Source organism: Panthera leo, chromosome C1 (genome assembly GCF_018350215.1).
Source record: "Panthera leo isolate Ple1 chromosome C1, P.leo_Ple1_pat1.1, whole genome shotgun sequence".
Lineage (NCBI taxonomy): Eukaryota > Metazoa > Chordata > Mammalia > Carnivora > Felidae > Panthera > Panthera leo.
The window spans coordinates 118,155,207-118,179,376 of NC_056686.1; the positions used below are offsets into that span (position 1 = coordinate 118,155,207).

A 24,170-nucleotide genomic window follows, 5' to 3' on the forward strand; every position below is an offset into this window, starting at 1 on the left:
TTCAGATTCTGTGTCTCCCCCCCTCTGCCTCTCGCCTACTCGCCCTCTCTCTCTCTCTCTCTCTCTCTCTGTCTCTGTCTCTGTCTCTGTCTCTCTCTCTCAAAAATAAACAAACATTAAATAAACGGTTGAGGTTAAAAACTTCAAAATCATTCATAAGTTAATACATTGAAAATATGTTTCTCAAATGTCTTATGTCCATGAAAGGTGAATAAACTGAGTTTTATAATAGTGCTTTGATTTCAGTTATACCACTAAATACTTAGAAGAAAAAGGCCAAGGGGTTTTCAAATGTTTATTTAATCCTCATGTGGTCTTAGTCTATAAATGTATACCTAAGTTCATATTTTAAAAAATTATGCTTTCGAGAAAATTTAAAGCAAATTCCTGTTCAGTTTTTCTCTTTTTATTGTAATGACCAGCTTTTACTATTTCATTGTTACTGAGATCTATTTTTACAATAAAAGTTGGTTCTCCCTCTGGAGGTTAAAAAAACAAAATATGCTTTTGAAGTAGGCCAGAAGAGATTAAAGTGGAATGAGCCTTTCACTTTTAGTCATAGTCTTCAATGTGATGTGATTTAATTTATGAACTTCATAAATAATTCTTATGAACTTTAGTTACACTGAAATATTATATAAAGGTATTAATTTGCCAAGGTTAAGTTCTGTTTAAAAGGTGAACATTTATCATTCGCCATCTTAGCAGGATGCTAGGTGCTCAGTACTTTTAAGAGTAATAAAAATAATGAAGGTATTTTTCCCCCCTCCTTCTGGTCTTAGGCACCCCCACCCCCCGACTTTAGTGAAATGACACATTTGGATGACATTTAGCAATGCATAGGATTATTTACAAGCTTTAAAGCAAACTTGATATATGGCAGCTTTGGTTCTATAATACTTAAATTTAGGAAGTAGATATAACTTTACAAAGATGTTTAGTTTTTCAAAATGATGCACCCTAGGAATCTGTTAAAATTCAAGACGTAATACACCACTTCTCGGAAACCTGCTGGTTGAAGGAAGGAAGGTCACCCAGTGCCCTCTACTGTCTGGTGGTTATAGAATCTTCCCCTCGTTGACTGCTTCAATGTTGACTACTTTCATACTCTTAAAGCTTTTAATAGTTAACTCGTTCTGGATTCCATTCTTTTACAAAAAGGTCAAGAGCATGCCTTCTTCAAATGCTTTTAAAGGCACATGTACTTTTTTTTTTTTTTTTTGGTAGGAAAGTCTTCATTATTTGCGTATTCTTTATTTATGAATTCGCCAACTCACTACAATTTATTTGTAACCCTGAAAGCAATACTCAGAGTAGTTTTTTGGTGGAAATAACATGGGCAGAACAGTGAAAAATAGGAGTTCACCAGTGTTCACGCTCCCGGCTGAGGTCAAACGGGGACCTTCTTGTTTCAGCTCTCAGGTTGTAAACAAGTGGCTGGTTTATGTTCTGTTTCGTGCCATACTTTTCACATCGTTGTGCTTTTTGTTGGTGAACCCACTCTCCAAAATGGCTACGTGTAGTGCTGAAGTGCAGTCTGGTGTTTCTGAGTGCACGAAGGCTGTGATATGCCCGAAGAAGAAAAATACGTGTATAAGATCAACTTTTTTTTCCCAGACCCGAGTTACAGTGCCGTGGGCTGTGAGCTGAATGTTGATAATAAATCAACAATATAAAAGAGGCATCTTTAAACATCAACACACATAAAGCAAGGTTATATTTTGGTTGCTTGATGAAAATGTTGTGACCGGACATCCCAGAGACTCATGAGAACCTAACCCTGTATGTCCTTAGGGGAAGTGGTTCAATATTCACTGATTCCCTTTCTAGACCTTGTCTACTTCAAATAACCGGAATCGGCTGTAGTTAGTTAGAGCTGATAGAGATAACTTAAAGTTAACAATGGAGTATTCTGCAAATATGCATGTTTTGTGCTTGTCCTAATGCTAGGCTCTGAGCTTTTCACCTCAGGACCCTGTGCCAACTGGCTTATAGTGCTTCAGCTTGGAATTTTGCCACGAGGAGGGGGAGCCGGGTTGGAAGGAGAACAGCTGGGCCTTCAGGGAAGCTGGCATGCAGCTTGGCTTGGCTTTCCCTGACCATTCCCTGCTGAATTTCCACCTTTGCTGGTTGTGCTTCTGGAGCCTGGGTCGGAAAAAACAGCTCCAACCTATCCTGTAAGGACCCTGGAATTCTGGTCCAGGAGGGAGGCTGCTGGGCTGCGTCCATTCTTGGCTCTGAATGATGCGCTGGTTACCTGTTAGGGACCTGGGAGCTCCAGGTGAGGGGGTTCCTACACACATTTTGTGTTTGCTTCTTTGCTTTCAAGAATTTATTTATTTATTTATTTATTTATTTATTTATTTATTTATTTTTCAGTTGATGGACATTTATTTAAAAAAAATTTTTTTTTTTTAAATATGAAATTTATTGTCAAATTGGTTTCAACACTTAGTGCTTTCAAGAATTTAGTTTGCTTTGGATACGGCTTTTACTTCATGATCCCAAACCAGCTGGGGAAGTACCAGAACAGGTTTTTTTTAGGCAGGGAGGTTTAATGACCTTCCTAAGCCCCAGGCACTGTTATGTTTCTTTTGTCTGTCTGCCTGTCTGCCTGCCTGCCTTCCTTCCTTCCTTCCTTCCTTCCTTTCTTCTCTCATGCCCCTCACCCCTCGGTGCTATAACATTTCAAATCCCCACCTTACATCATATAAAATGTACCCATATGCTACATAAAACCTGACATATAATTATGAACAGAGCCGAGTTGCTGTTGAAAGGTTATATGTTGTAGGTATTTGATTAAATGTTAATTTTGATTTTTTAAAACATTTTCATATTCTGGAATAATAAGGTTTTTTGGTTTTGTTTTTGTTTTTTTTTTAAGGTCTCAAACACTTTCACGGGCTGTGGAAAAGCTCATAGACCCTAGGTACCGTGACTGCACAGGACTGATATGGCAGGGTGTCCGTAGGAAAGGTTTCAGATTTTCCTCATTTCCTCAGCCCTTCAGCTGCACATTACTTCTCCTGACATCGTTGGGGGGCTCTGATGTGCCTCAGGCCATACGTATTGCTGGGTCTACAAAAATAAGCCATGGAACCTTCTTTCCCTCAAGGGGCTTGTACGCTAACCCGCTTTAACAGTTGTCTTCCCTGCGGCATGACCCAGTGCTGTGGGCGAGCAGAGGGGCTGTTGGCTCAGCCTGGGGCAGAGGCGGAACTGGCAGCAGAGATGTCCCGGAGCAGGTGGTCTGGACTGAGTTTTGAAGGATGCTTGCTTGCACGGTGAGGCAGAGAGGCGAGGGGCAGAGGGAGTTTGGGGGGAAAGCCGGGGGCGGGGGGGGGTGGTGGAAAGGTATGGCAGAGGCTTAGAAATAGTGCGGTATGTGTGGGAAACTATGGGCTGTCACTGATGCTGGAGTGATACATGGAAGGTGGACTGTGGTGGTGACAGGTAACATCAGAGACGAGGGAAGGGCTGGGTACCCAGGGCCTTTGTGCCATCTTGGACAAGGTTAGACTCATCCTGGGCATGTGACCTACTTCTGGTGCCTGGGCTGCGTGTGCTTCAGATTTATTTGGTAACCCTTAATGCATTATTGGTTGCCTAACTGAGTCTCTAGCCTTGTCTATCCTTTACAGTATTGATAAGTCCTGGGTTGTTTGCTTTTGTCCAGTTATCTCTTCTTAAAAGAAACGGAAATGGCTTCATTTTAAAAATACCTTTTTCTTGGTGCATACCACATGAAAGTAAGCATACAGGGAAACAGCTAAACTTAAAAACAGATAATTGTTATTAAAACATCCAGCAATATTAAGAATATATAAAACAGGTAGCAGTCTCTGGTATGTCTACCATTCAGAGATAGCCACTGTCAGCATTTTGGTAAAGCCACTGTCAGCATCTGGACGTCTTGCCGTGCTTATGGAGATACTACGTACCTGCCGTTTTCTCGCTTGTGTTTATTTTTATTCACTAATATGCCATAGGCAGCTTTCAAAGTTAGTGTCCCTGGAACCATATCGCCCTTAGTGGCTGCAGGGGATTTTATCTTACGGCAACTGTGTGACACAATTTACTTAACCAGTTCTTCACCAGTGGGCCTCTAGATGGATTCTAATTTTTGTGAACTGTTGGAAGCACTCTAGTGAAAAACAGCTTCATTGAATGTACATCTACATGTACTTATCTTTTCTTAAAATATTTTTCTTGTGAGAAATTTTAAACATAAAAAAATAGGATAGTATGACGAGGCCCCGTGTATACCCAGCTTGAGCAGTTGACAATGTTCTAGTTCTACCATTTGTTTTTTTTTCCCCCCAAAATTAGAGGAGAGAGACAGAGACAGCACAAGCTGGAGAGGGGCAGAGAGAAGGAGAGAGACGGAATCCCAAGCAGTCTCCTTGTCATCAGCACAGAGCCTGATGTGGGGTTCAAACTCACAGTTTGTGAGCTCATGACCTGAGCCAAGATCACGAGTTGGATGCTTAACCGTCTCCTCCTCCTCCTCCTCCTCCTCCTCCTCCTCCTCCTCCCCCCCTCCCCCTCCCCCCTCCCCCTCCCCCTCCCCCTCCCCCTCCCCCTCCCCCTCCCCCTCCCCCTCCCCCTCCCCCTCCCCCTCCTCCCCTCCCCCTCCCCCTCCCCCTCCCCCCCCCCCCCTCCCCCCCCTCCCCCTCCCCCCCTCCCCCTCCCCCCCCTCCCCCCCCTCCCCCTCCCCCTCCCCCTCCCCCTCCTCCTCCGCCAACTCACAGATTGTGAGCTCATGACCTGAGCCAAGATCACGAGTTGGATGCTTAACCGTCTCCTTCTCCTTCGACCTGAGCTCAGATCACGAGTTGGATGCTTAACCGTCTCCTTCTCCTTCTCCTTCGACCTGAGCCAAGATCACGAGTTGGATGCTTAACCGTCTCCTTCTCCTTCGACCTGAGCCAAGATCACGAGTTGGATGCTTAACCGTCTCCTTCTCCTTCTCCTTCTCCTTCTCCTCCTCCTCCTCCTCCTCCTCCTCCTCCTCCTCCTCCCTCCCCCTCCCCCTCCTCCCTCCTCCCTCCCCCTCCCCCTCCCCCTCCTCCTCCTCCTCCTTTTTTCCCCCAAATCTACACTCTCATACTTACTTTTCCTCTGTCAGGGTATTTGAAAGAAAATCATTCATACCATTTTGCCTATGTATACCTTACACTTTTTTTTTTTTAATTTTAATGTTTATTTATTTTTGAGAGAGAGAGACAGAATGCAAGTGGGTTAGGGGCAGAGAGAGAGGGAGACACAGAATCGGAAGCAGGCTCCAGGCCCTGAGCTGTCAGCACAGAGCCCGACGCGGGGCTCGAACTCATGAGCCGTGAGATCATGACCTGAGCCGAAGTCGGACACTCAACCGACTGAGCCACCCAGGCGCCTTACTCCTTTAAGATGAAGATACCATATACCTTACTCTTTTAAGATGAAGACTCAGAGGGGGCGCCTGGGTGGCTCAGTCGATTAAGTGTCCAATTTCGGCTCGGGTCATGATCTCACAGTTTGTGAGTTTGAGCCCCGCGTCAGGCTCTGTGCTGACAGCTCAGAGCCTGGAGCCTACTTCAGATTCTGTGTCTCCCTCTGTCCCTCTGCCCCTCCCCTGCTCATGCTCCGTCTCTCAAAAATAAACAAACATTAAAAATAAACATTAAAAAAAATGTAAGATAAGGACTCAAACGTAATATCAAGTAAACAGAACTGACATTAATTCCTAATAAGATCTAATATTATGCAAATCACAACCCATCTAAATGTTGCTTTGGTTGATATCTCTTTAAGTCGCTTTTAACTTATAATTTTCTACCCCTTCTTTATTTATCATGTTATTTGTTGAAGAAACCAAGTCATTTATTGAGTAGAATGTTCCAGTCTGAACTTGACTGATAGCCTCCTTCTGGTGTCATTTGACGTGTTCTTCTACCTGTCGTGATAGCCCATAAATGGGAAGTCAGATCTGGAAACTAGCATCATTCATGAGGGTTGATGTTAGTAAGTTCAGGTGCCATCAACCCCCGATGTATCTGTTCTAAAGTTTCCCATCAATCTTGTGCCTCGTCATTTTGGCATCCCTTTATGATCTTTCCTTACATTTATTATTTCATAGAATTTTCAAGATGATGATCTTTAGCAACTACTAATTTTGGGATAATTGTAGATTCACATGCAGCTGTTGGAGATGATACAGAGAGCTCCTTTATGCCCTTCATGCAGTTTCTCCCAGTGGTAATACCTTGCTTGAGTATATAGTCCAGCATCACAACCAGGGAATTGATACATTCCATGGATGGTATACAGATTTCACTAGTTTTACGTGCACATGTATTTAGTTCTATGCAATTTTATCACACATGTTGATAAATGTGGATAACACCGCAGTCAAGAATCAGAGCATTTTTATCATAAGGCTCTCTTATGCTACCCTCTTATAGCTACACCTGCTCCCTTCAGGTTGATCAACTTTTCACATTATTGACTTTGTAAAGATAACCAAGTACCTTTACCCATGTTTCTACCAAGATATTGGTCTTTTCTGACCTATTTCTGTTGTTATACCTATCAGCCTTTTTCTGGATGGTTGCTGATTTTTATTCAGTTAGGAAGGGCTTTCTTACCTTAAGATTATAAAAATATGTGCCCATTCTTCTTGTGCCTATGATTTTACAGTTAAATGTAAATATTTGTTCCTTATATGATTTATTTTTGTATAAGGAATGAGGTAAGAATGTAGCCTTACTTTTCTCCAAATGTCTGACCATTCTCCTAATGCCATTTGTTAAATAAACTATCTTTTCCCCAGTAATGTAAAATACCACTTTTATCTTGTACCAAATTCTCTAACCTAGAGTCTGTTTCTGAGTTTTCTGTTGTGTGCCACTGATTTGCCAGGTTTTCCTGCTTCATTATCACAGCTTAAATGGCTCAAGTTAATTAAATTACTTAAGTTGTCCTTTAAAATTTTTACTCTTGACTTTTGTAAGAATATGAATCATACCAGCTTATTCATGTATTACTGTTATATGCCTGTTGCTTTATAATGTGTTTCAATAATTGGTGCTTTTTTCATTTTTTATGACTTTGATGACCAAGCTCACAAATTTATTCTTTCCGATAGATTTTAGAAATATCTGTGACACGTTCCTAGAGCACCTTTTATACTTTGATTGAGATTTTATTCAGTCTATAGAATAATTTAGGGGAGAATTCTTTTACAGCTTTGAGCCTTCATAGTTAAGAACATGGTCATTTCATTTATTCAGATCTTTTGTCTGTCCTTGAGTATTTTTTATTAATTTATTCCCAAGTGTATTGCTTTGGTTTCTCTGTCCCTTCAGTGGAATGTCTTTTAAATTTGACGAGATTCATTTTTTTCTTAAGTAGGTTGAACCTCTGGGAAAATGTCACGTTTTATAATCTGTAATATGAGCTTTCTAAACTGGCTCTTCACTATGTCTGCATTCCTAAACCAACAAGCTGTAATTCCCGCAGTCCTTAAAACAAATCCGGAAATGGCTGGTTTCTGACAGTAGCTGTTATTCTTTAGTTACTGATACAAATAACAACAAATTTCCCATGAAGATGGCAATGCATTGTGGACCAAATTAGATATGAATGCAGACTTGCAATTTCAGCTATTTAAGTATGACATTTGGGAAGCTTTGTATTAAGGGAAAGAAACAAACCTGTAATTATAAAACAGTTTCATAAGGCATGCATGTGCCAGCCTGCCCAGCCTCTTTAGACCATTTATACGATTCATTTATGGCACCTGGGAATCTAGGATCTTCTGCTGTCTAAATGAGCTGCCTTTATGTCCAACCCTATTTTATCCCAAGTTGACTATTGCTAAAAGCAGCTACCACTATTCATTGAGATTCTGTGTGGGATCCAACTTTGTGTTACAGCAAAGAGGTAGAGGTGGTTTTTAGTTAGTTCTGTCTGTCTCTAAACTCTTCGGGCACTTGGACTACTCTATAGGGCTTCCTGGCATGTGTGGCTTGCATGTGTGTGGGTGTCGTTTGGAGGGCTTCTGTGTTGTGGGAGCTTGATGACAGGAGGAAGAAGTAGTCTTTTAACAAAGCTGCTAACGCTGCTTCTAAAATACAGAAATTTTAGATGTATTTTACTCAGTTGATTGAGCATCCACCTTCGGCTCAGGTCTTGATCTCACGGTTCATGGGTTCAGGCCCCACATCAGGCTCTGTGCTGACAGCTCAGAGCCTGGAGCCTGCTTCGAATTCTTTGTTTCCCTCTCTCCCTGCCCCTCCCCTACTCACTCTCTGTCTCTCTCTCTCTGTCTCTCTCAAAAATAAACAAACATAAAAAAAATAAAATACAGGGCTCTTTTATAATATCCCTTTTTTTAAGGAGTTTGCTTTATTAAGTACTTCAGTATATTTTAAATTGTAATTTTGTGGATGTCTGCTGAAGTGCTATTACTTGGTAGATTCTTGGATCAGAATTTGTGGGGGGGGGGCATTGTAATCCAGTATAAGAAGAAATAATGTCATAGCTAATATTGGAATTATCAAAAGATTTGTTAATTTTTTTATGTTTATTTTTGAGAAAGAGAGCGAGCTTGAGTGGGGGAGGGGCAGAGAGAGAGGGAGACACAGAATCCGAAGCAGGCTCTGGGCTCTGAGCTGTCAGCACAGAGCCCGACACGGGGCTCGAACTCACGAACCGTGAGAGCATGACCCGAGCTGAAGTGGGACGTTTTAACTGACTGAGCCACCCAGGTGCCCCAAAGATTTGTTAATTTAAGGCCATTAACCACTATGCAAGACTATAAGATGAATCCTTAACTTTATTTTAGGGGGAGAAAATAATTTTCAGTTCATTAAGAACCATTCATTTAAATATAAGCAATATTAATTATAAATTATGTATTAAAGCAGCTTGAACCTTTACTTTTCATATATAATGGTCTATATATTCCCTCAACCTTAGTAAAATATTGTATCAGCATCTTATGATGCAGAAAGACTTTCTAGGCCAAATTAGTGTAGCTTGTGGTGTATATTATGAAGGAGTCCAAACACATTAAAAGGTGTAAAGAATAACATATGACCCATATACCTAACACCTTGCCTAAGGTATAAACTTCTACCAATATAAGTGGTCTGTGTACTTCTTTCGTATTGCATACTCCTTCCTTTGGCTCAGAAATAACAATTATCTATTTTTGAAACGTAATACAAGCTATGTTTTTTTTTTAATTTTTTTTATTTAAGTAATTTTTTTTCAATATATGAAATTTATTGTCAAATTGGTTTCCATACAACACCCAGTGCTCATCCCAAAAGGTGCCCTCCTCAATACCCATTACCCACCCTCCCCACCCTCCCACCCCCTGTCAACCCTCAGTTTGTTCTCAGTTTTTAAGAGTCTCTTATGCTTTGGCTCTCTCCCACTCTAACCTCTTTTTTTTTTTTTTTTTCTTCCCCTCCCCCATGGGTTTCTGTTAAGTTTCTCAGGATCCACATAAGAGTGAAAACATACGGTATCTGTCTTTCTCTGTATGACATATTTCACTTAGCATAACACTCTCCAGTTCCATCCATGTTGCTACAAAGGGCCATATTTCATTCTTTCCCATTGCCGTGTAGTACTCCATTGTGTATATAAACCACAGTTTCTTTATCCATTCATCAGTTGATGGACATTTAGACTCTTTCCATAATTTGGCTATTGTTGAGAGTGCTGCTGTAAACACTGGGGTACAAGTGCCCCTATGCATCAGTACTCCTGTATCCCTTAGGTAAATTCCTAGCAGTGCTACTGCTGGGTCATAGGGTAGGTCTATTTTTAATTTTTTGAGGAAACAAGCTATGTTTTTGAACTTTGCCTAAATGGTAATGTGCTCTGACTCTTCAGCAACTTGCTTTCTTTTTGTTTGCCATAATATATATTTTTAAAAGTTTACTTATTTATTTTGAGAGAGAGAGCACAAGGGGGGGTCGGATGGGGAGAGAAGGAGAAAGAATCCTAAGCAGGCTCTGCGCTGTCAGCACAGAGCCCTATACGGGGCTTGAACCCACGAACCGTGAGATCATGACCTGAGCTGAAGTTGGACACCTAACCGACTGAGCCACCCAGCTGCCCCTCGTTTGCCATAATATTTTTGAGATTCATTTATGTTGGTGTGTATAGTCCATTTATTTTTAGTGCCTATACTGTTTCACCGAATGCCATAGTTTACTTACCTCTTCTGTTGATGGACATTTTGTTTCCAGTTTTTAGAATTAACAATGTTCTTTTGCACATATTTGGGAGGTTCCCTCAGGTACCTGTGAATGAAATTGCTGGATTGAAAGGAGCATATATCTTCAGTTTTACTAAATATTGCCAGATTGTCTCCAAAAGTATACCTGTTTGGGATGCCCACCTTCCCTGATTAAATTCTCATTGCTCTACACCCTTGCCGACACTAGATATTATCAGATTTTTTAGTCTGTTAGTTCAGTAAGTGATCTCATTATTTTGAACTTCTCTGATTACTAGGGAGGTTAGATGTCTAATGTGTAGTATTACAGATGTTTTTTCCCAAATATAATTGTATATTACGGCTGCAAATTGTACGCAGAGTTGAAAGCATGAAGTACTTATTACTGGATAGAAATAGACCATAATTCTCTCATTAGATCATAAGCAACTTTGCAGATTTTTGAGGAGGAAATAATTTGGTGTGATTTTCTGATAGTGTATTAGAGCATGGACTTTGGAAGAAGTAAACAAGGGAGCCACGATTCAGGCATCAGTTTGGAATTAAACGTGGCTCCATTATTTACCTGCTTTACGGCCTTGGGCAATTTGTGCAGTCTCTCCAAGTCTGTTTCGTCATCTTTAAAATCAGTGTAATACCTCATGGTTTGAGGATAGAGTTAGGGGAGATGACATTAACAGCTGGCACATAGCACGAGCATGTAGTTTTAGAATGAGGCAAACATGCTTAAACAATAGTGTGAAAGAGGGAAAATACCACAGCAGAAAATGAAATCAGCACTGAAATCTGGCAGCAGTTGTGAGATTAAACTGTGACGTATTGTTAGCTGACTCAGTCTCAGGACCAAGCGAGGGGACGTCTGGCACAGCAAATCCCATTCAGTCATGTCTATGCCATGCATCCATTTGGAAACCCCACTTCTTCCCGTACACGCACCCACACACCTGTGTCACTTGTGTTCGTCTGGGCCCTGTTCGTTTTGTGCCAATCAGGACATCAGTGACTGTGACAGAGCTGTCCAGGGTCACAGTGGATAGACGGGGGTAACCTTGGGACCCTTTTGGGTGCCTGGGATCTGGCCTGGGTTTGGGGACTCCGTCAGTAACCATGCAGCGTGGGAACGATGGCCGGGCGCCCTGGAGCTGATGGTGGAAATGCACGCTTGTTGGGTAATTGTGAATGGATGTTATTCAGACTGTTCTCATGTCCCTCGCCACAGGAATTTCTCCGCATGGCTTCCAGAGAAGTGACCATTACAGTACGCCTCATTCGTTCTTTTGAGCATCGCAATTTCAAACCTATAGTGTATCATGGAGTTAATTTGGACCAAACTACAAAGGAATTTATAGTATTTCTAAAGCAAGGTACGAGATGTCTTAATCATTTCATTTTATCAATATTTTGAGAAAAATAGTTGACTACTATATTGATGGTAATCTTTTAAAACTACTTCGAAAGATATTAATTTAGGTTCTCAGCCAGGTGCTAGGCCAGCTCCTGGTCTGGGCTTTGGCATCAGCCAGAATATCTTCCCAAGGCTCTTTGGGCATTGCGTGTGCCTTCCTCGGGAATCATTACCCTCATGTTTGGCTTCTTCCTCCCCCTCCCGCCTTTTTTTTTTTTTTTTTAAAGTGTATTTATTTAAATTGAGAGAGGGAGAGAGAGCCTCTGCAGGGAAGGGGCAGACAGAGGGAGACAGAAAGAGAGAGAATCCCAAGCAGGCTGTGTATGTACTGTTAGCGCAGAGCCTGACGTGGGGCTCGAACTCACAAACCATGAAATCATGACCTGAGCTGAAACCAGGAGTCGGATGCTTAACCGAGCAAGCCACCCAGGTGCCACTTCCTCCCCCCCCCCGTTTTTTTAATTAAAAAAACTTAAGATCTCCGTTTGCTTGTGGTGGGCTTATGGATTTGGAGATTGGTTAACAAGGGAATGCGGTGTAGCTCATGGCGTTACCTGGCTGAGCACACAGAGGGCCTCATGGGGAGCATGCTCGGAAGGTGGCAGGCCTCCGTCTTTATAGCCGGAAAATCATGAGTGCTGTGGGTCAGTGTGATCACAGAAATGACAGCCAGACCAACTGGTGTTCGTTTTTCATTTTGAGCTTGACGTTCGATAGGCATGAAGTCAGTGAAGGCTTTTTGTAGGACCTCGATGGGTTTCTAACCCCTGTTTTTAATTATTGAAGTGTTCCAATCATCAACATTTGATAAAACATCTAGAATAAGCTTTTATTATTTTAATCGAAATGTAATTTATATATGATGTAATGGACAGATTACATACAGTTCCCTGAGTTTTGACAAATGTATCACTTTATATCCAACTTAATTTTTTTTTTTTACTTTGACATAATTTCAGACACAGAGAAGTTTCAAAAATAGGACAGAGAATTCCTAGATGCTCTCACAGAGGTTCCTGAAATGTTAGCGGTTTGTTACATTATTTTTTAACCTTAGCCTCCCCTCCCTCCCACCTTTGTCTCCTTTTCTCCCTTTTCTCTCTTACTGAACTTACCCCTTCATTTTTTTCTTTCTGAACCATTTAGAAGTATATTGCTGACATGATTCTCCTTTATCTCTAAATATTTAAGTGTATATTTCCTAAAAGCAAGAAATTCTCGTACATAATTACAGTACAATGATCAAAATCAGGAACCTAACACTGAAATATAGCAAAAGAAAATTCAAGGGCACATGCTACATTCACTTCCTTTAATCTGACTTTTTTTTTTTAATGTTTATTTTTCTTTTTGAGAGAGAGAGAGAGACAGCGTGTGAGCAGGGAAGGAGCAGAGAGAGAGGGAGACCCAGACAGAATGTGAAGCAGGCTCCAGGCTCCGAGCTATCAGCACAGAGCCCGACGTGGGGCTTGAACTCACGAGCCATGAGATCATGACCTGAGCCGAAGTCGGACGCTTAGCCGACCGAGCCCCCCAGGCTCCCCTGACATTGTGATTCCTTTAGTCTGCAGTCTTCATCACGTTGGCAGCTTTTTTTTTTTAATTTTTTTTTAATGTTTATTTTTTAGAGAAAGTGTATGAGCGGGGGAGGGGCACAGAGACAGGGAGGCACAGAATCCGAAGCAGGCTCCAGGCTCTGAGCTGTCAGCACAGAGCCCGACGCGGGGCTTGAACTCACAAACCGTGAGATCATGACCTGAGCCAAAGTCAGACGCTTAACCGACTGAGCCACCCAGGCGTCCCACGTTGGCAGCTTTGAATAGCACGGGCCAGTTGTTTTATAGGGTGCATCTGGGTTGCATTTTTCTGGTGTCTTCTCACAGTTGGGTTTAGGTTATATGTTTGGCAGAGCAGTCCCGGACGTGATGCAGGCTTCTCTGTGCATCACACCAGGAGGCTCCACTGTCCATCAACACCAGTACTGGCAATGGTAACTCTGATCAGTTGGTTGGAGTGGAGTCTGTCAGGTTTCTCCACTGCAAATTTTAATCGTAATCGAAAAGTAGTTTGTAGGGATATATTCTGAGGCCATGTGAATATCCTGTTACTTCTCAAACTTTGATCCACCAGTTTAGCATTCTTTGATGATTCTTGCCGGGATCAGTGATTATGATAATTGGCAAATGGTGATTTTTCCTATTCTGTCCTTCCTCTTACATATGGTAGTTGTTTTTCTCCACTAAGGAACAGCCCGCACCTCCGCCATCCCATTTATTTATTTAATCATCAATCATATCACTGTGGACTCGCAGATTCTTACTTTAGTCAGAGGATTATAATTCTTTACTCTCATTATTTATTTTGTTGGTTTTTTAAAATTTTTAAAAATTTATTTATTTTTTATTTTTATTTTTTTTAGCGCTTATTCATTATTGAGAGAGAGACAGAGCATGAGCAGGGGAGGGACAGAGACGGGGGGAGATACAGAATCTGAAGCAGGCTCCAGGCTCCGAGCTGTCAGCACAGAGCCCGAGATGGGGCTCGAACTCACAAACCGTGAGATCATGACTTGAGCCGAAGTCGGATGCCCAACCAACTGAGCCACCCACGCTCCCCTCATTATTTATTTTGATGCTCCAGGTATCCCCATTTTGGCTGGTGACAGCCCCTTCCATCGGGCCCCAGGCCCTTCTAACACGTCCCCATCATTTTCTGAGCACTTCTTTACTTTTTTGGTACAAGGTGTTCCAGACTTGTCCTGTTCTTTCCCTGCTTCAGCCCTGGAAGCAGCTATCTCTCTGATGAGCTCTGATTCCGTTACTGGAGAATGATATTGCAAAACCAGTATCTTGGTTTATATATATGCAGTGGAAATGTATATAGCTAAGTTTCTAAAATGTGGTAAATTCCTTTTTTTTTCCCCCACCATCATTAGTATTTTATTTATCCCTCACTGCTCTGAACACACATGTTGTCTCACACAGATGAGGACACCAGTCAGGACTGCAGTGCAGGTTGATTCATTTTTCCATACCCTCCCCCCTCCCCCCGCAGCCTGGGTTGGAGTCCCAGCTGGCCCTGTCCCGGAACATGCCAGATGTGGTCAGACTCTGGGCAAGGCCAGGCATCTGGCAGACCAGCCTCTTCGGGAGCAGCAGTCTCCACTCAGGGGGCCTTCTTCCATCAGTCTGGGTCTGAGCCTAGAGCGCATGCTCCAAATCCAAAATGTGGTGAATTCTTGACATTGTACTTCCTGATTGACTTTGTAAATCTTCTCAACTCTTCTCCCTCACATTTCCCCCGACCTCTAATTTTGGTAGTTTTACTACTCAGTATTACCTGTATAGGTCAAGGTGGGCGACATATACAGAAGACAGACCAGTCAGTTGGCTTCGTAGTGACTGTGAAAGATTTCATGAGAACATAATTGTTCGTGAAAGTAACTACAGGCTGATGTATAGAGTATGTGTTGTTGTTGTTGCTGTGTTCTTAATTCTTAGGGGGGAGTTGAGAGTTGGCACTAAGATATTGCCAATTATATAGTGTCCTGCTTTTGGAAAAGATAACACCAAAAAGCATATTTGGGTTTTGAAGTAAAAATAAACCCCTACATTGCTTACTTTAAAACCTGTCTGTGTGTTATGGCTGACAGCGTTTCTTAGTGTTGACCTTGTAAGTGCTCTGATGTTCTTGGTACGGTGCAGGATAGGTTCTTCCTGAAGTCCTGGAGAATAAGGTTTGATCTTCAGGCTGCTGCAGTGGCAGGAAGAGACATAGTCCCCCCGGGGTCACTGTACTCTTCTCCTTCTAGGTACCCTAGGACGCCTTCTCCGTTAGAGCAGCAGTACCGATCACAGCTCGGTGCTCGGCCGCGCCTTCCCACATCTTTTACCCGTGTTGGTAACAACATGGCTGCTGCTTGTTTTAGTTGTGCGGGTGGGACACTAGAAGGTGAACTTTTGGGGTGTGGGCTCTGTGCCCAAGCCTATCCGATTGGAAGCACTGTGGAACCTCTCTGAAAGGTCGGTGGGCCACCTGTCTACCTTTTACAGTTTTGTATGTGACGAAGACCAAAGAGTTTATTTCTGGGGAATTTTTCAAGTAATAATGATAACCAACTTTGTATGTGGTCCTGTGCTCGGAGCTTAAACTAGGTGATCTCATTTCATCCTCACAGAATCCTTCTAAAGTGGGATCGGTTATGTCCTCATCTTACAGGTGAACCAGCTGAGGGACAGAGAGGTTAACACACTTGCCTGCGGTGACGTGGCTAGTAAAAGCCAAAGCTGCAATTCGACACAGGCAGTTTAACTGTACAACGTGTGCTCTTAAACACCGCGCTAAGTTGCCTCCTTTCTGTTCTCCTGCCTCACTTGCTGAGGTGGGATCTCTGAGCTAAATGGACCCCCTGTCAGTGAGTCTTTGCGTGGAGTTCACCTTGCTCTAGCGTTTTGAACACGGACAGCGAGCAGAGAGGTTTGCCACCATGGCACAGTGAATTTTGCACACAGCCAAAAGTGGTCATTGTGATGAATGATCTCTTGGGGTTATTTAAAACATTTTTTTAAATGTTTATTCAATTTTTAGAGAGAGAGAGTAAGAGTCGGGGAGGGGCAAAGAAAGAGGGAGACACAGAATCCGAAGCAGGCTCCAGGCTCTGAGCCATCAGCACAGAGCCTGATGCGGGGCTCGAACTCACTAGCCATGAGATCATGACCTGAGCCGAAGTCAGATGCTTAACCGACTGAGCCACCCAGGCATGCCGTGATCTTTTGGGGTTATTTTAGATGACTTCTTGCCTTTCTAACTGTTCTTCACTTTTTTGTCGTCCTTCATCTAGTCTCCTGCTTTGTCTGTCTGTATTTCTCCCTCAGCCAAGGAACTTTGGTTAAATTGGATTCATTCTCCATTGACAATCACTGTTCCACAACATCATGCTATTAAAACCTAAAGTTATATAAATGCAGTAAATATAAGCTCATTTATTTATAAATAAGTATATAAATACAGATTATATTTATGTATGAGTATATAAATAAAATAAAATAAGCTTGTTATTAACATATGGGGGATGGATGTTATTCAGATATTCTGATCACAGAGGTACTGTATATACTACCTTATATAGATGACTTTCTAGATTCAGAATAGTGCCCAAACCAGCTATCTAGCTAATATAAGACCTTGTCATTAATCTTTGATTTGGAAGCATTTAAATATTTTGTAACATGTGAGACCTTCTAAATGTAAAATCATTTCACCCACAAAACAGAAAAAAGCTGTGGAGGGTTTGTCCAGACTTGCAGTTCAGAACTCCTTCATCCCTCATATACCATCTCTGTATGTATGTGTGTTTTGAGTACTTTCTTACTTTATGGCACTATAAGATGCTTCAGGCTCATTGTGTAGATTTCCTGTCCCTGTCCCAGAATCAGCCATTTCTCAAAGGATCCCTGGTTCCTGAACGCAGATCTGGGTGTGGTCATTACTCCTGGGGTATTGTTCTTTAAAGCTCTCTCAGCTGAGGGGGACCTGGGTGGCTCAGTGGGTTGAACGTCCGACTTTCGGCTCAGGTTATGATCTCATGGTTTGTGAATTCAAGCCCCACGTCGGGCTCTGTGCTGACAGCTTAGAGCCTGGAGCCTGCCTCGGATTCTGTGTCTCCCTGTCTCTCTGCTTCTCCCTCACTCACGGTCTGTCTCTCCCAAAAATATATAAATATTAAAAACAAACAAAAATAAAGCTCTCTCAGCTGAAAGGGCAACCTGTGCGCATACACACATCCCCAAGTGTTTTCATGTCACCATCTGTATCTGTGTGGTAAACATGAGTCCTTCCTGATGTTTTCCAGTCCATCCCAACATGTCTCCTTCTAGCTTCCTCCCCTGGCGGATTTGTGTTTCCACTCCAAGAATGAGAACTCTGGCTCCCATCCTCTGCCATCCACTTACTTAATTCTTTAATTCCAGTTTACATGTCTAGCAGTATCAGAGTTTTTCATCTATACCCTCTGGGAAGCAACTTGATATTAACTAGAGCACAGTGCTTTTGTGCAGCTCCTTTTGCCTTAGTCTTACAAGAATCTCTTCACTGCCACGGTTAATTAGATCAGCAGCCTTTCTTTCACTGCCTTCAGGAAGGTTGCTTCATACATTTGCAATGCAGCTGGATTCTTTGGTCACTATCTGCGATCTTTCCTGGGATCTTCTGCCCTCCTAAATGGTGGTTTCTCACTTTGCACACATTCAAGCTCACTCTTTGTGCTCTAAAGTTCTGTGGGCTTCAACAGATGACTAATGTTGTGCAGCCACCGTGACATTGTTTACAGAATAGTTTCACCACCATAAAAATCCCCCATGGTTTGCCTGCTCATCCTCCCCCACAAGCCACAGGCAACCACTGATCCCTTTAATGCCTCTAGTTTTGCTTTTTCCAGGATATCATGTACTTAGACTTACACAATATATAGTCTTGGCGGACTGGTTTCTTTCATTTAGAAGCATGTATCTCAGGTTCCATTGTGTCTTTTCTTGGCACACCATGTCTTCTTAATTCCTTTTGATCTGGAGCAGCCCCCCTGCCTTTTATCTGTCACTATATTGATTTTTTTTAATCTCGATTTATTTGATTGTTTTCTCATGATCAGATTCAGGTTAAACATTTTTGGCAGGATTACCGCCTAGGTTGCAGGTGGACAAGCTACGACAAGCTAAGTCTGACCTGCCACCTGCTGCCACCTGCTTCTGTAAACGAAGTTTATTGGAACACAGCCATGGCTGTGACGGAGACCGCGTGGCTCACAAAAGCTAAAATGTTGACAAGCTGGCCTTTACATAAATAGTTTGCTGACCTCCGATGGAGGTGACTCATTCTTGTTTGCATCATATCCGAAAGCGCTTGATGCTGCTTTGTCCTGTTACTGGTCATACAGATTTCAGTCATTTGGTTAAGGCACTGGCTGCTGGATTTCTCTGTTGTAAAAGTATCTTTCTAATTAATAAGTAGCGTATGGAGTGATAAACATTGAGACCATATACATATCTTGTTTCCAGCAGTTTTGGTATTTCCCAGTGATCCTTATCTGAATCGCTGATATTGCTAGAAATCAGGATTTTTCTTACTGTGTGATTCTTTCTACATTTATTATTTCACATGCTGCTGTAAAGAAGCAGTCCCCTGGTCCCCCCCCCCCCCTTTTTTTTTAGAAAGGAACAGGGTAATTTTGTAGTAGTATAGTCACAGCACATTATCACCTTGTCACAAAGAGACTCATCCTTCAACACTATGTTGAGGTGATGCTTTCTAGTTTGTACTAAAAAATATACTGTAGATCCTTTAGTGTAATTTTTTTTAATGTTTATTCATTTTTTGAGAGAGAGAGAGACAGAGCACGTGCAGGGGAGGAGCAGAGAGAGAGGGAGACACAGAATCTGAAGCAGGCTTCAGGCTCTGAGCTGTCAGTACAGAGCCCCACATGGAGCTCGAATCCACGAACTGCGAGATCATGACCTGAGCTGAAGTCGGATCTTAACTGACTGAGCCACCCAGGTGCCCCTAGATTCTTTAGTTTAAATTCTGAACTCTATAAACTTAAAACACAAAATAACACTCTGTTTTCTGTGGCTGTGACTTATAGAATGAGAGTATAAAAAACATAGGGGATATGATAAGTTAGGGGCAGTTAGTGCTTACTTCTAGGAAAGGAGAGATAAGGGGACTAGGGAAAGACAGGTTTCAGCTGTATCTATATTGTCTTATTTCATAAAAAGTAGAAAAGGATCTGAAGCGGTCATGACAGTATGTTCAATTTGGTTGGTGGGTTAAAGGAATTTTCTGTTCTCCACACTTTTTATGTTTAGAGTATTTCATAATTAAAATGAATAGCATCTCGATAGAGCTGAACCTTGGAATCTTACTATTATATAGATAGGACCCCTTGTTAAGTTATAATATTGGACATTATTCTGATTAATGGTGGGTGTTTGGTGTTCTTGCTTATACTGATTAGTCATTGAATTGGTCACTTTTTTCCCTTAGGTGTTTGTGCTTTCCCAAAAGTCTAAAAATAAGTTACAAACTGTACTCCTTCTATTTTTATAGCCTTTACTATGAGGTAAAGAATTATTTTATTGCCTGTTGATATTTTAATAATTTTTGAGACTTTATTGATTTTTATATTGAAATGTATGTTTTAACACTTCAGACTTCTTTGGGGGGCATCCTAACTGCCAGCAGTATATTTATTAAGTTGCCTTATTTTGCTTATTAATTTTTCTATGGATGCCTTTCATGGAGACCTAAGTGAATGAGGAAAGTTAGTGGTTACCTTCTCATCAACTTTCCAATAATGAAATATTAAATTAATTTTTGCAGAATTCATTCTGTAATCCCAGATTCTCCTGTAAAAGTTCGTTAGGTCTCAAAGTTAAGTTCAAAGGTGAGGAAAGATAAAATAAAAGAAAAACTCTGTGTAAAGTTGGACATCCTTTTCAAAATGTAATAGATAGGCCCCAGACTTTTCCTTTCAGCTAAGGTGAGCAACAGGAACTGAACTCACTCTTGCCTGGAACAACTAAAAAAAAAAAAAAAAGAAAAAAACCAAACTATGCAAAATTTATGCAACAGTGGTTTTCAGATACCGGACATCAGGCAGCATAAGACAGTGGTCCCTGGGATAGGGGAAGCAAACAAGGTGACCCCTGTGATTGTGCCACCTTACCACCTGGAGGGAGTCTGTAGGCTACAGAGCAGGTAGGACTTGGCGAGTTCCCTGAGTTCAGCTCAACAGCTGGCACACTGGAGGGGAGCCTGGAGACTTCATAGGGCAGAGACCTGGAACGGAGAGGGCTGTGCAAAGGGAATGCTCTGAAGATTTGCAGAGCGTGTGTCTTCAGTTGAATACAGTCAGCACAAGGGTATAAGGAAACTACCGGCAGTCAAGGTGAAGAACAATCTGAAGGAAGCAGAAGGCAGCATGCTCAGAGCTCAGACAGGCCTGAGAATAGTTTTGTGTTTTTTTTTTTTTTCCTCCACACCAGCCAGAATGGAAGAGCTTGTGATTCACAGGTTATCAGGCAGAGTACCTAAAGGGGTATTGCTGAAATTGTAAGGCAAAATGAGCCCTAGAGTAAATTCCGCTCTGCTCTCACCTGACAAAGCTCGAAAGCAAGACTCGAAAGGATCTAAGTTTCCAAGTAGTTTAACAAAGCTCAGGATGTTTATAGAAACACACAAATATCCAGCACTCAACAAGATAAAATTCACAATGACCTGAATCAAATCAGAACTTACCAGGTGTGCAAAGAAGTGAGAAAATATGACCCATAATTAGGAGAGAAATCAATCCAGTAAAACCAGCCCAGGAATGCTGCAGATGACAGAATTAGTAGACAAGGACAATTGAAAATTATTATAACTATACTGCAAATGTTCAGGAAGGTAGACGGACAGTTGAACATGTTAGCAATGGAAGATGTGAAAAGAAAAAAATCCCAAATTGAACTAGAGATGAAAACTACAACGTTTGAGATGGATATTCACCGAATAGGATTAACATGTAGATCAGATGCGGAAGAAAAGATTCTTAAACTGAAAACAAAGCAACAAAAACAGTCTAAAATAAAGCATAGAAAAAAACCCGAAAGAAAAATAAATAGAGCGGTAGGGAGGGGTGGGGCAGCTGCCATTAGCTAGATATACGTGTAATTGGAGACCATGAAGAGGGGAGCTGGGACAGGGAGGACAGAAGATGTATTGGAAGAAATGATGGTCGAAAATTTTACAAATGTGATGAAAACTATAAACCCACATATTCAAGCAGTTCAACAAATCCCAAGCAAAAGAAGGATGAAGAAAGCTATACCAAAGCATATATAATGAAGTCGCTTATAGCTGGTGATAAAGAGAAAGTTTAAAAACAGCCCCCCCCCCCCGGCCAAAAAAAAGAACATATTATATAAGGAGGAACAAAGAGGAAAGACACAGACTTCTCATCAGAATGAGTGCATGTCAGAAGATGCGGAGCGACATCTTTAAAGTATTGAAAGACAAAAAGTCAATCTAGGATTCTATTCCCATCTTTCCGAAATGGAGGCATAAGAAAGACTTTTTAGACGTACAGAAGCTGAAAGAGACCATCACCAGGAAACATCAACTATGGGAAATGTTAAAGGGCCTTCTTCCAACAGAAGGAAAATGATACCAGATGGAAATTTGGAGGCACACAAAGAAATGAAGACTATTGGAGATGGTAAACATGGGTCAATATGAAAGGCTTTTTTTCCCTTATTTAAAAAATTTTCTTAAAATAGGCTTCATCACATAAAGAAAAACACTAACCATGTTGTGGCGTTTGTGGAAAATATATGACAGAACTAGTACAAGACCTAGGAGGGGAGAAATAGAAACATATCCTTTTTATTTTAAATTTTTTTATTAAAACATTTCTGCAATGTTTATTTTTGAGAGAGAGAGAGACAGAGACAGAGTGTGAGTGCAGGAGGGACAGAGAGAGAGGTGAGACATAGAATGTGAAGCAGGCTCCAGGCTCTGAGCTGTCAGCACAGAGCCCAATGCAGGGCTCGAACCCATGAATCGTGAGATCATGACCTGAGCGGAAGTTGGATGCTTAACCAACTGAGCCACCTGGGTGGTCCTCTTTTTTTTAAATGTTTATTTTTGAGAGAGAGAGAGTGCACACAGGCCGGGGGGTGGGGGGTGGGCAGAGAGAGAGAGAGAAACAGAATCCAAAGTAGGCTCTGCGCTGTCAGCACAGAGCCAGATGCGGGGCTTGAACTCATGAATTGTGACTTCATGACCTGGGCCGAAGTCAGTTGCTCAACAGGCTGAACCACCCAGGTGCCCCTGGAAGCGTAAGATTCTTTCACTCTCTATAAAGTGTTACAGTGTCGCTTGGAGGTAGACTGATAAGTTAAAGATGTTTACTGCAAATCTTAGAGCAACCACATGTTCAGGCACACACACACATTACCTGAGTTATAGATAATAGGCGAACAGAAGGGTTAAAATGGAATCATAAAAAATTGTCAGAGAGCCATTTGTCAAAAGAATGTAGAAGAGGAAATAACAGATGGACAAAACCAAACCCAAATAGCAAAGTGGTAGATTTCAATCCAATCATATCAGTAATCACATTAAATGTAAATGGTCTGAACTCCCTAATTAAAAGACAGACATAACAAGCAGTCCTAAATTATGTGTTACCAATAAGGCATGCACTTTTTTTTTTTTTACTGTTTTTATTTATTTTTTAGAGAGAGAGAGTGAGTGGGAGAGGGGCAGAGAGAGAGAGAGAGGGAGACACAGAATCCGAAGCAGGCTCCAGGCGCTGAGCTGTCAACACACAGCCCGACGTGGGGCTCAAACCCACAAGCCGTGAGATCATGACCTGAGCTGAAGTCGGACGTTCGACTGACTGAGCCACCCAGGTGTCCCAGGGCATGCACTTTAAATATAAAGATAAAAATCAGTTAAAGGTAAAAGGACATAGAAGTTATACCATGCTGATACTAATCAAAAGAAAACTGATATCAGATAAAGTAGAATTCAGAGTTAAGAATATTGCTGGGGATAAAGACTCTCATTTGATAATGGTAAGACACCGATTAAGATGACATAAGGATTCTAAATGTTTATGCACCTGACATGACAGAACTTCAAATATGTATGAGGTCAAAGCTAACAGAACTGCAAAGAAAAATAGGTGATTCTGCAATTATTGTGAGAAATTTCAGCACTGCTCCCTCAATAATTGATGGAGCACAAAGAGAATCTGTAAGGATACAGAAAACTTGAACAACACTTATTGGACTAAATTGGCTACATTGACGTTTGTAGAACACTCCACCGTACAACAGAATACACATTCCTCTCTGGTGTACACAGAACATATACCAAGAGACCATATTGCAAGCCATAAAACTAAAGTCATGATGAATGTAGAAGGATTAAATTCATACAACGTAGGGTTTTTTGACTACGGTGGAATTAGATGAGAAATCAATAACAAGTATCTCTGGAAAATTCCAAAATATTTGGAAACCAAATAGCATACTTCTGAATAACCTACGTGCAAAAGCAGAGGTCAAAAGACGCAGTATTGTGAACTGAAAAAAAAACGAATGCACAACTTTGCAAAATTTATGGGAAACAGGTAAAACAGTACTTAGAGGAATGTTTATAGGACTAGAAGTGCCTAAATTAGAGAAGAGATCTCAAATCAATGATTTCAGCTTCTATGTTAAGAGACTAGAAAAAGAAAAATTAAAACCAAAGTAAGCTAAAATAAAAAAATAAAGATTGCAGTAGAAAACAGAAAACCACAGTGAAAATAGCATCCAAAGCTAATTCTTTTTTCTTCATGATTAAAAATTTATTTATTTATTCATTTATAATTTACATCCAAGTTAGTTAGCATATAACATAGTGCAATAATGTTTTCAGAAGTAGATTCCAGTGATTCATCTCCTATGTATAACACCCAGTGCTCATCCCAACAGGTGTCTT

The 24,170-nt window shown here is 41.4% G+C and overlaps 1 protein-coding gene across 6 annotated transcripts in view; it reads left to right on the forward strand.

Moving 5' to 3' along the window:
* The window catches only part of CC1H2orf76 (chromosome C1 C2orf76 homolog), a 62,046-nt gene that overhangs the window by 13,340 nt on the left and 24,536 nt on the right, over positions 1-24,170 (forward strand). For all 6 annotated transcript variants that reach the window (XM_042954221.1, XM_042954222.1, XM_042954219.1 and 3 more), the window contains one exon: positions 11,460-11,604. In XM_042954221.1, coding sequence (XP_042810155.1) covers positions 11,472-11,604 — 133 coding nt within the window. In that variant the 5' untranslated portion in view covers positions 11,460-11,471. The remainder of the gene's footprint in view (positions 1-11,459; positions 11,605-24,170) is intronic.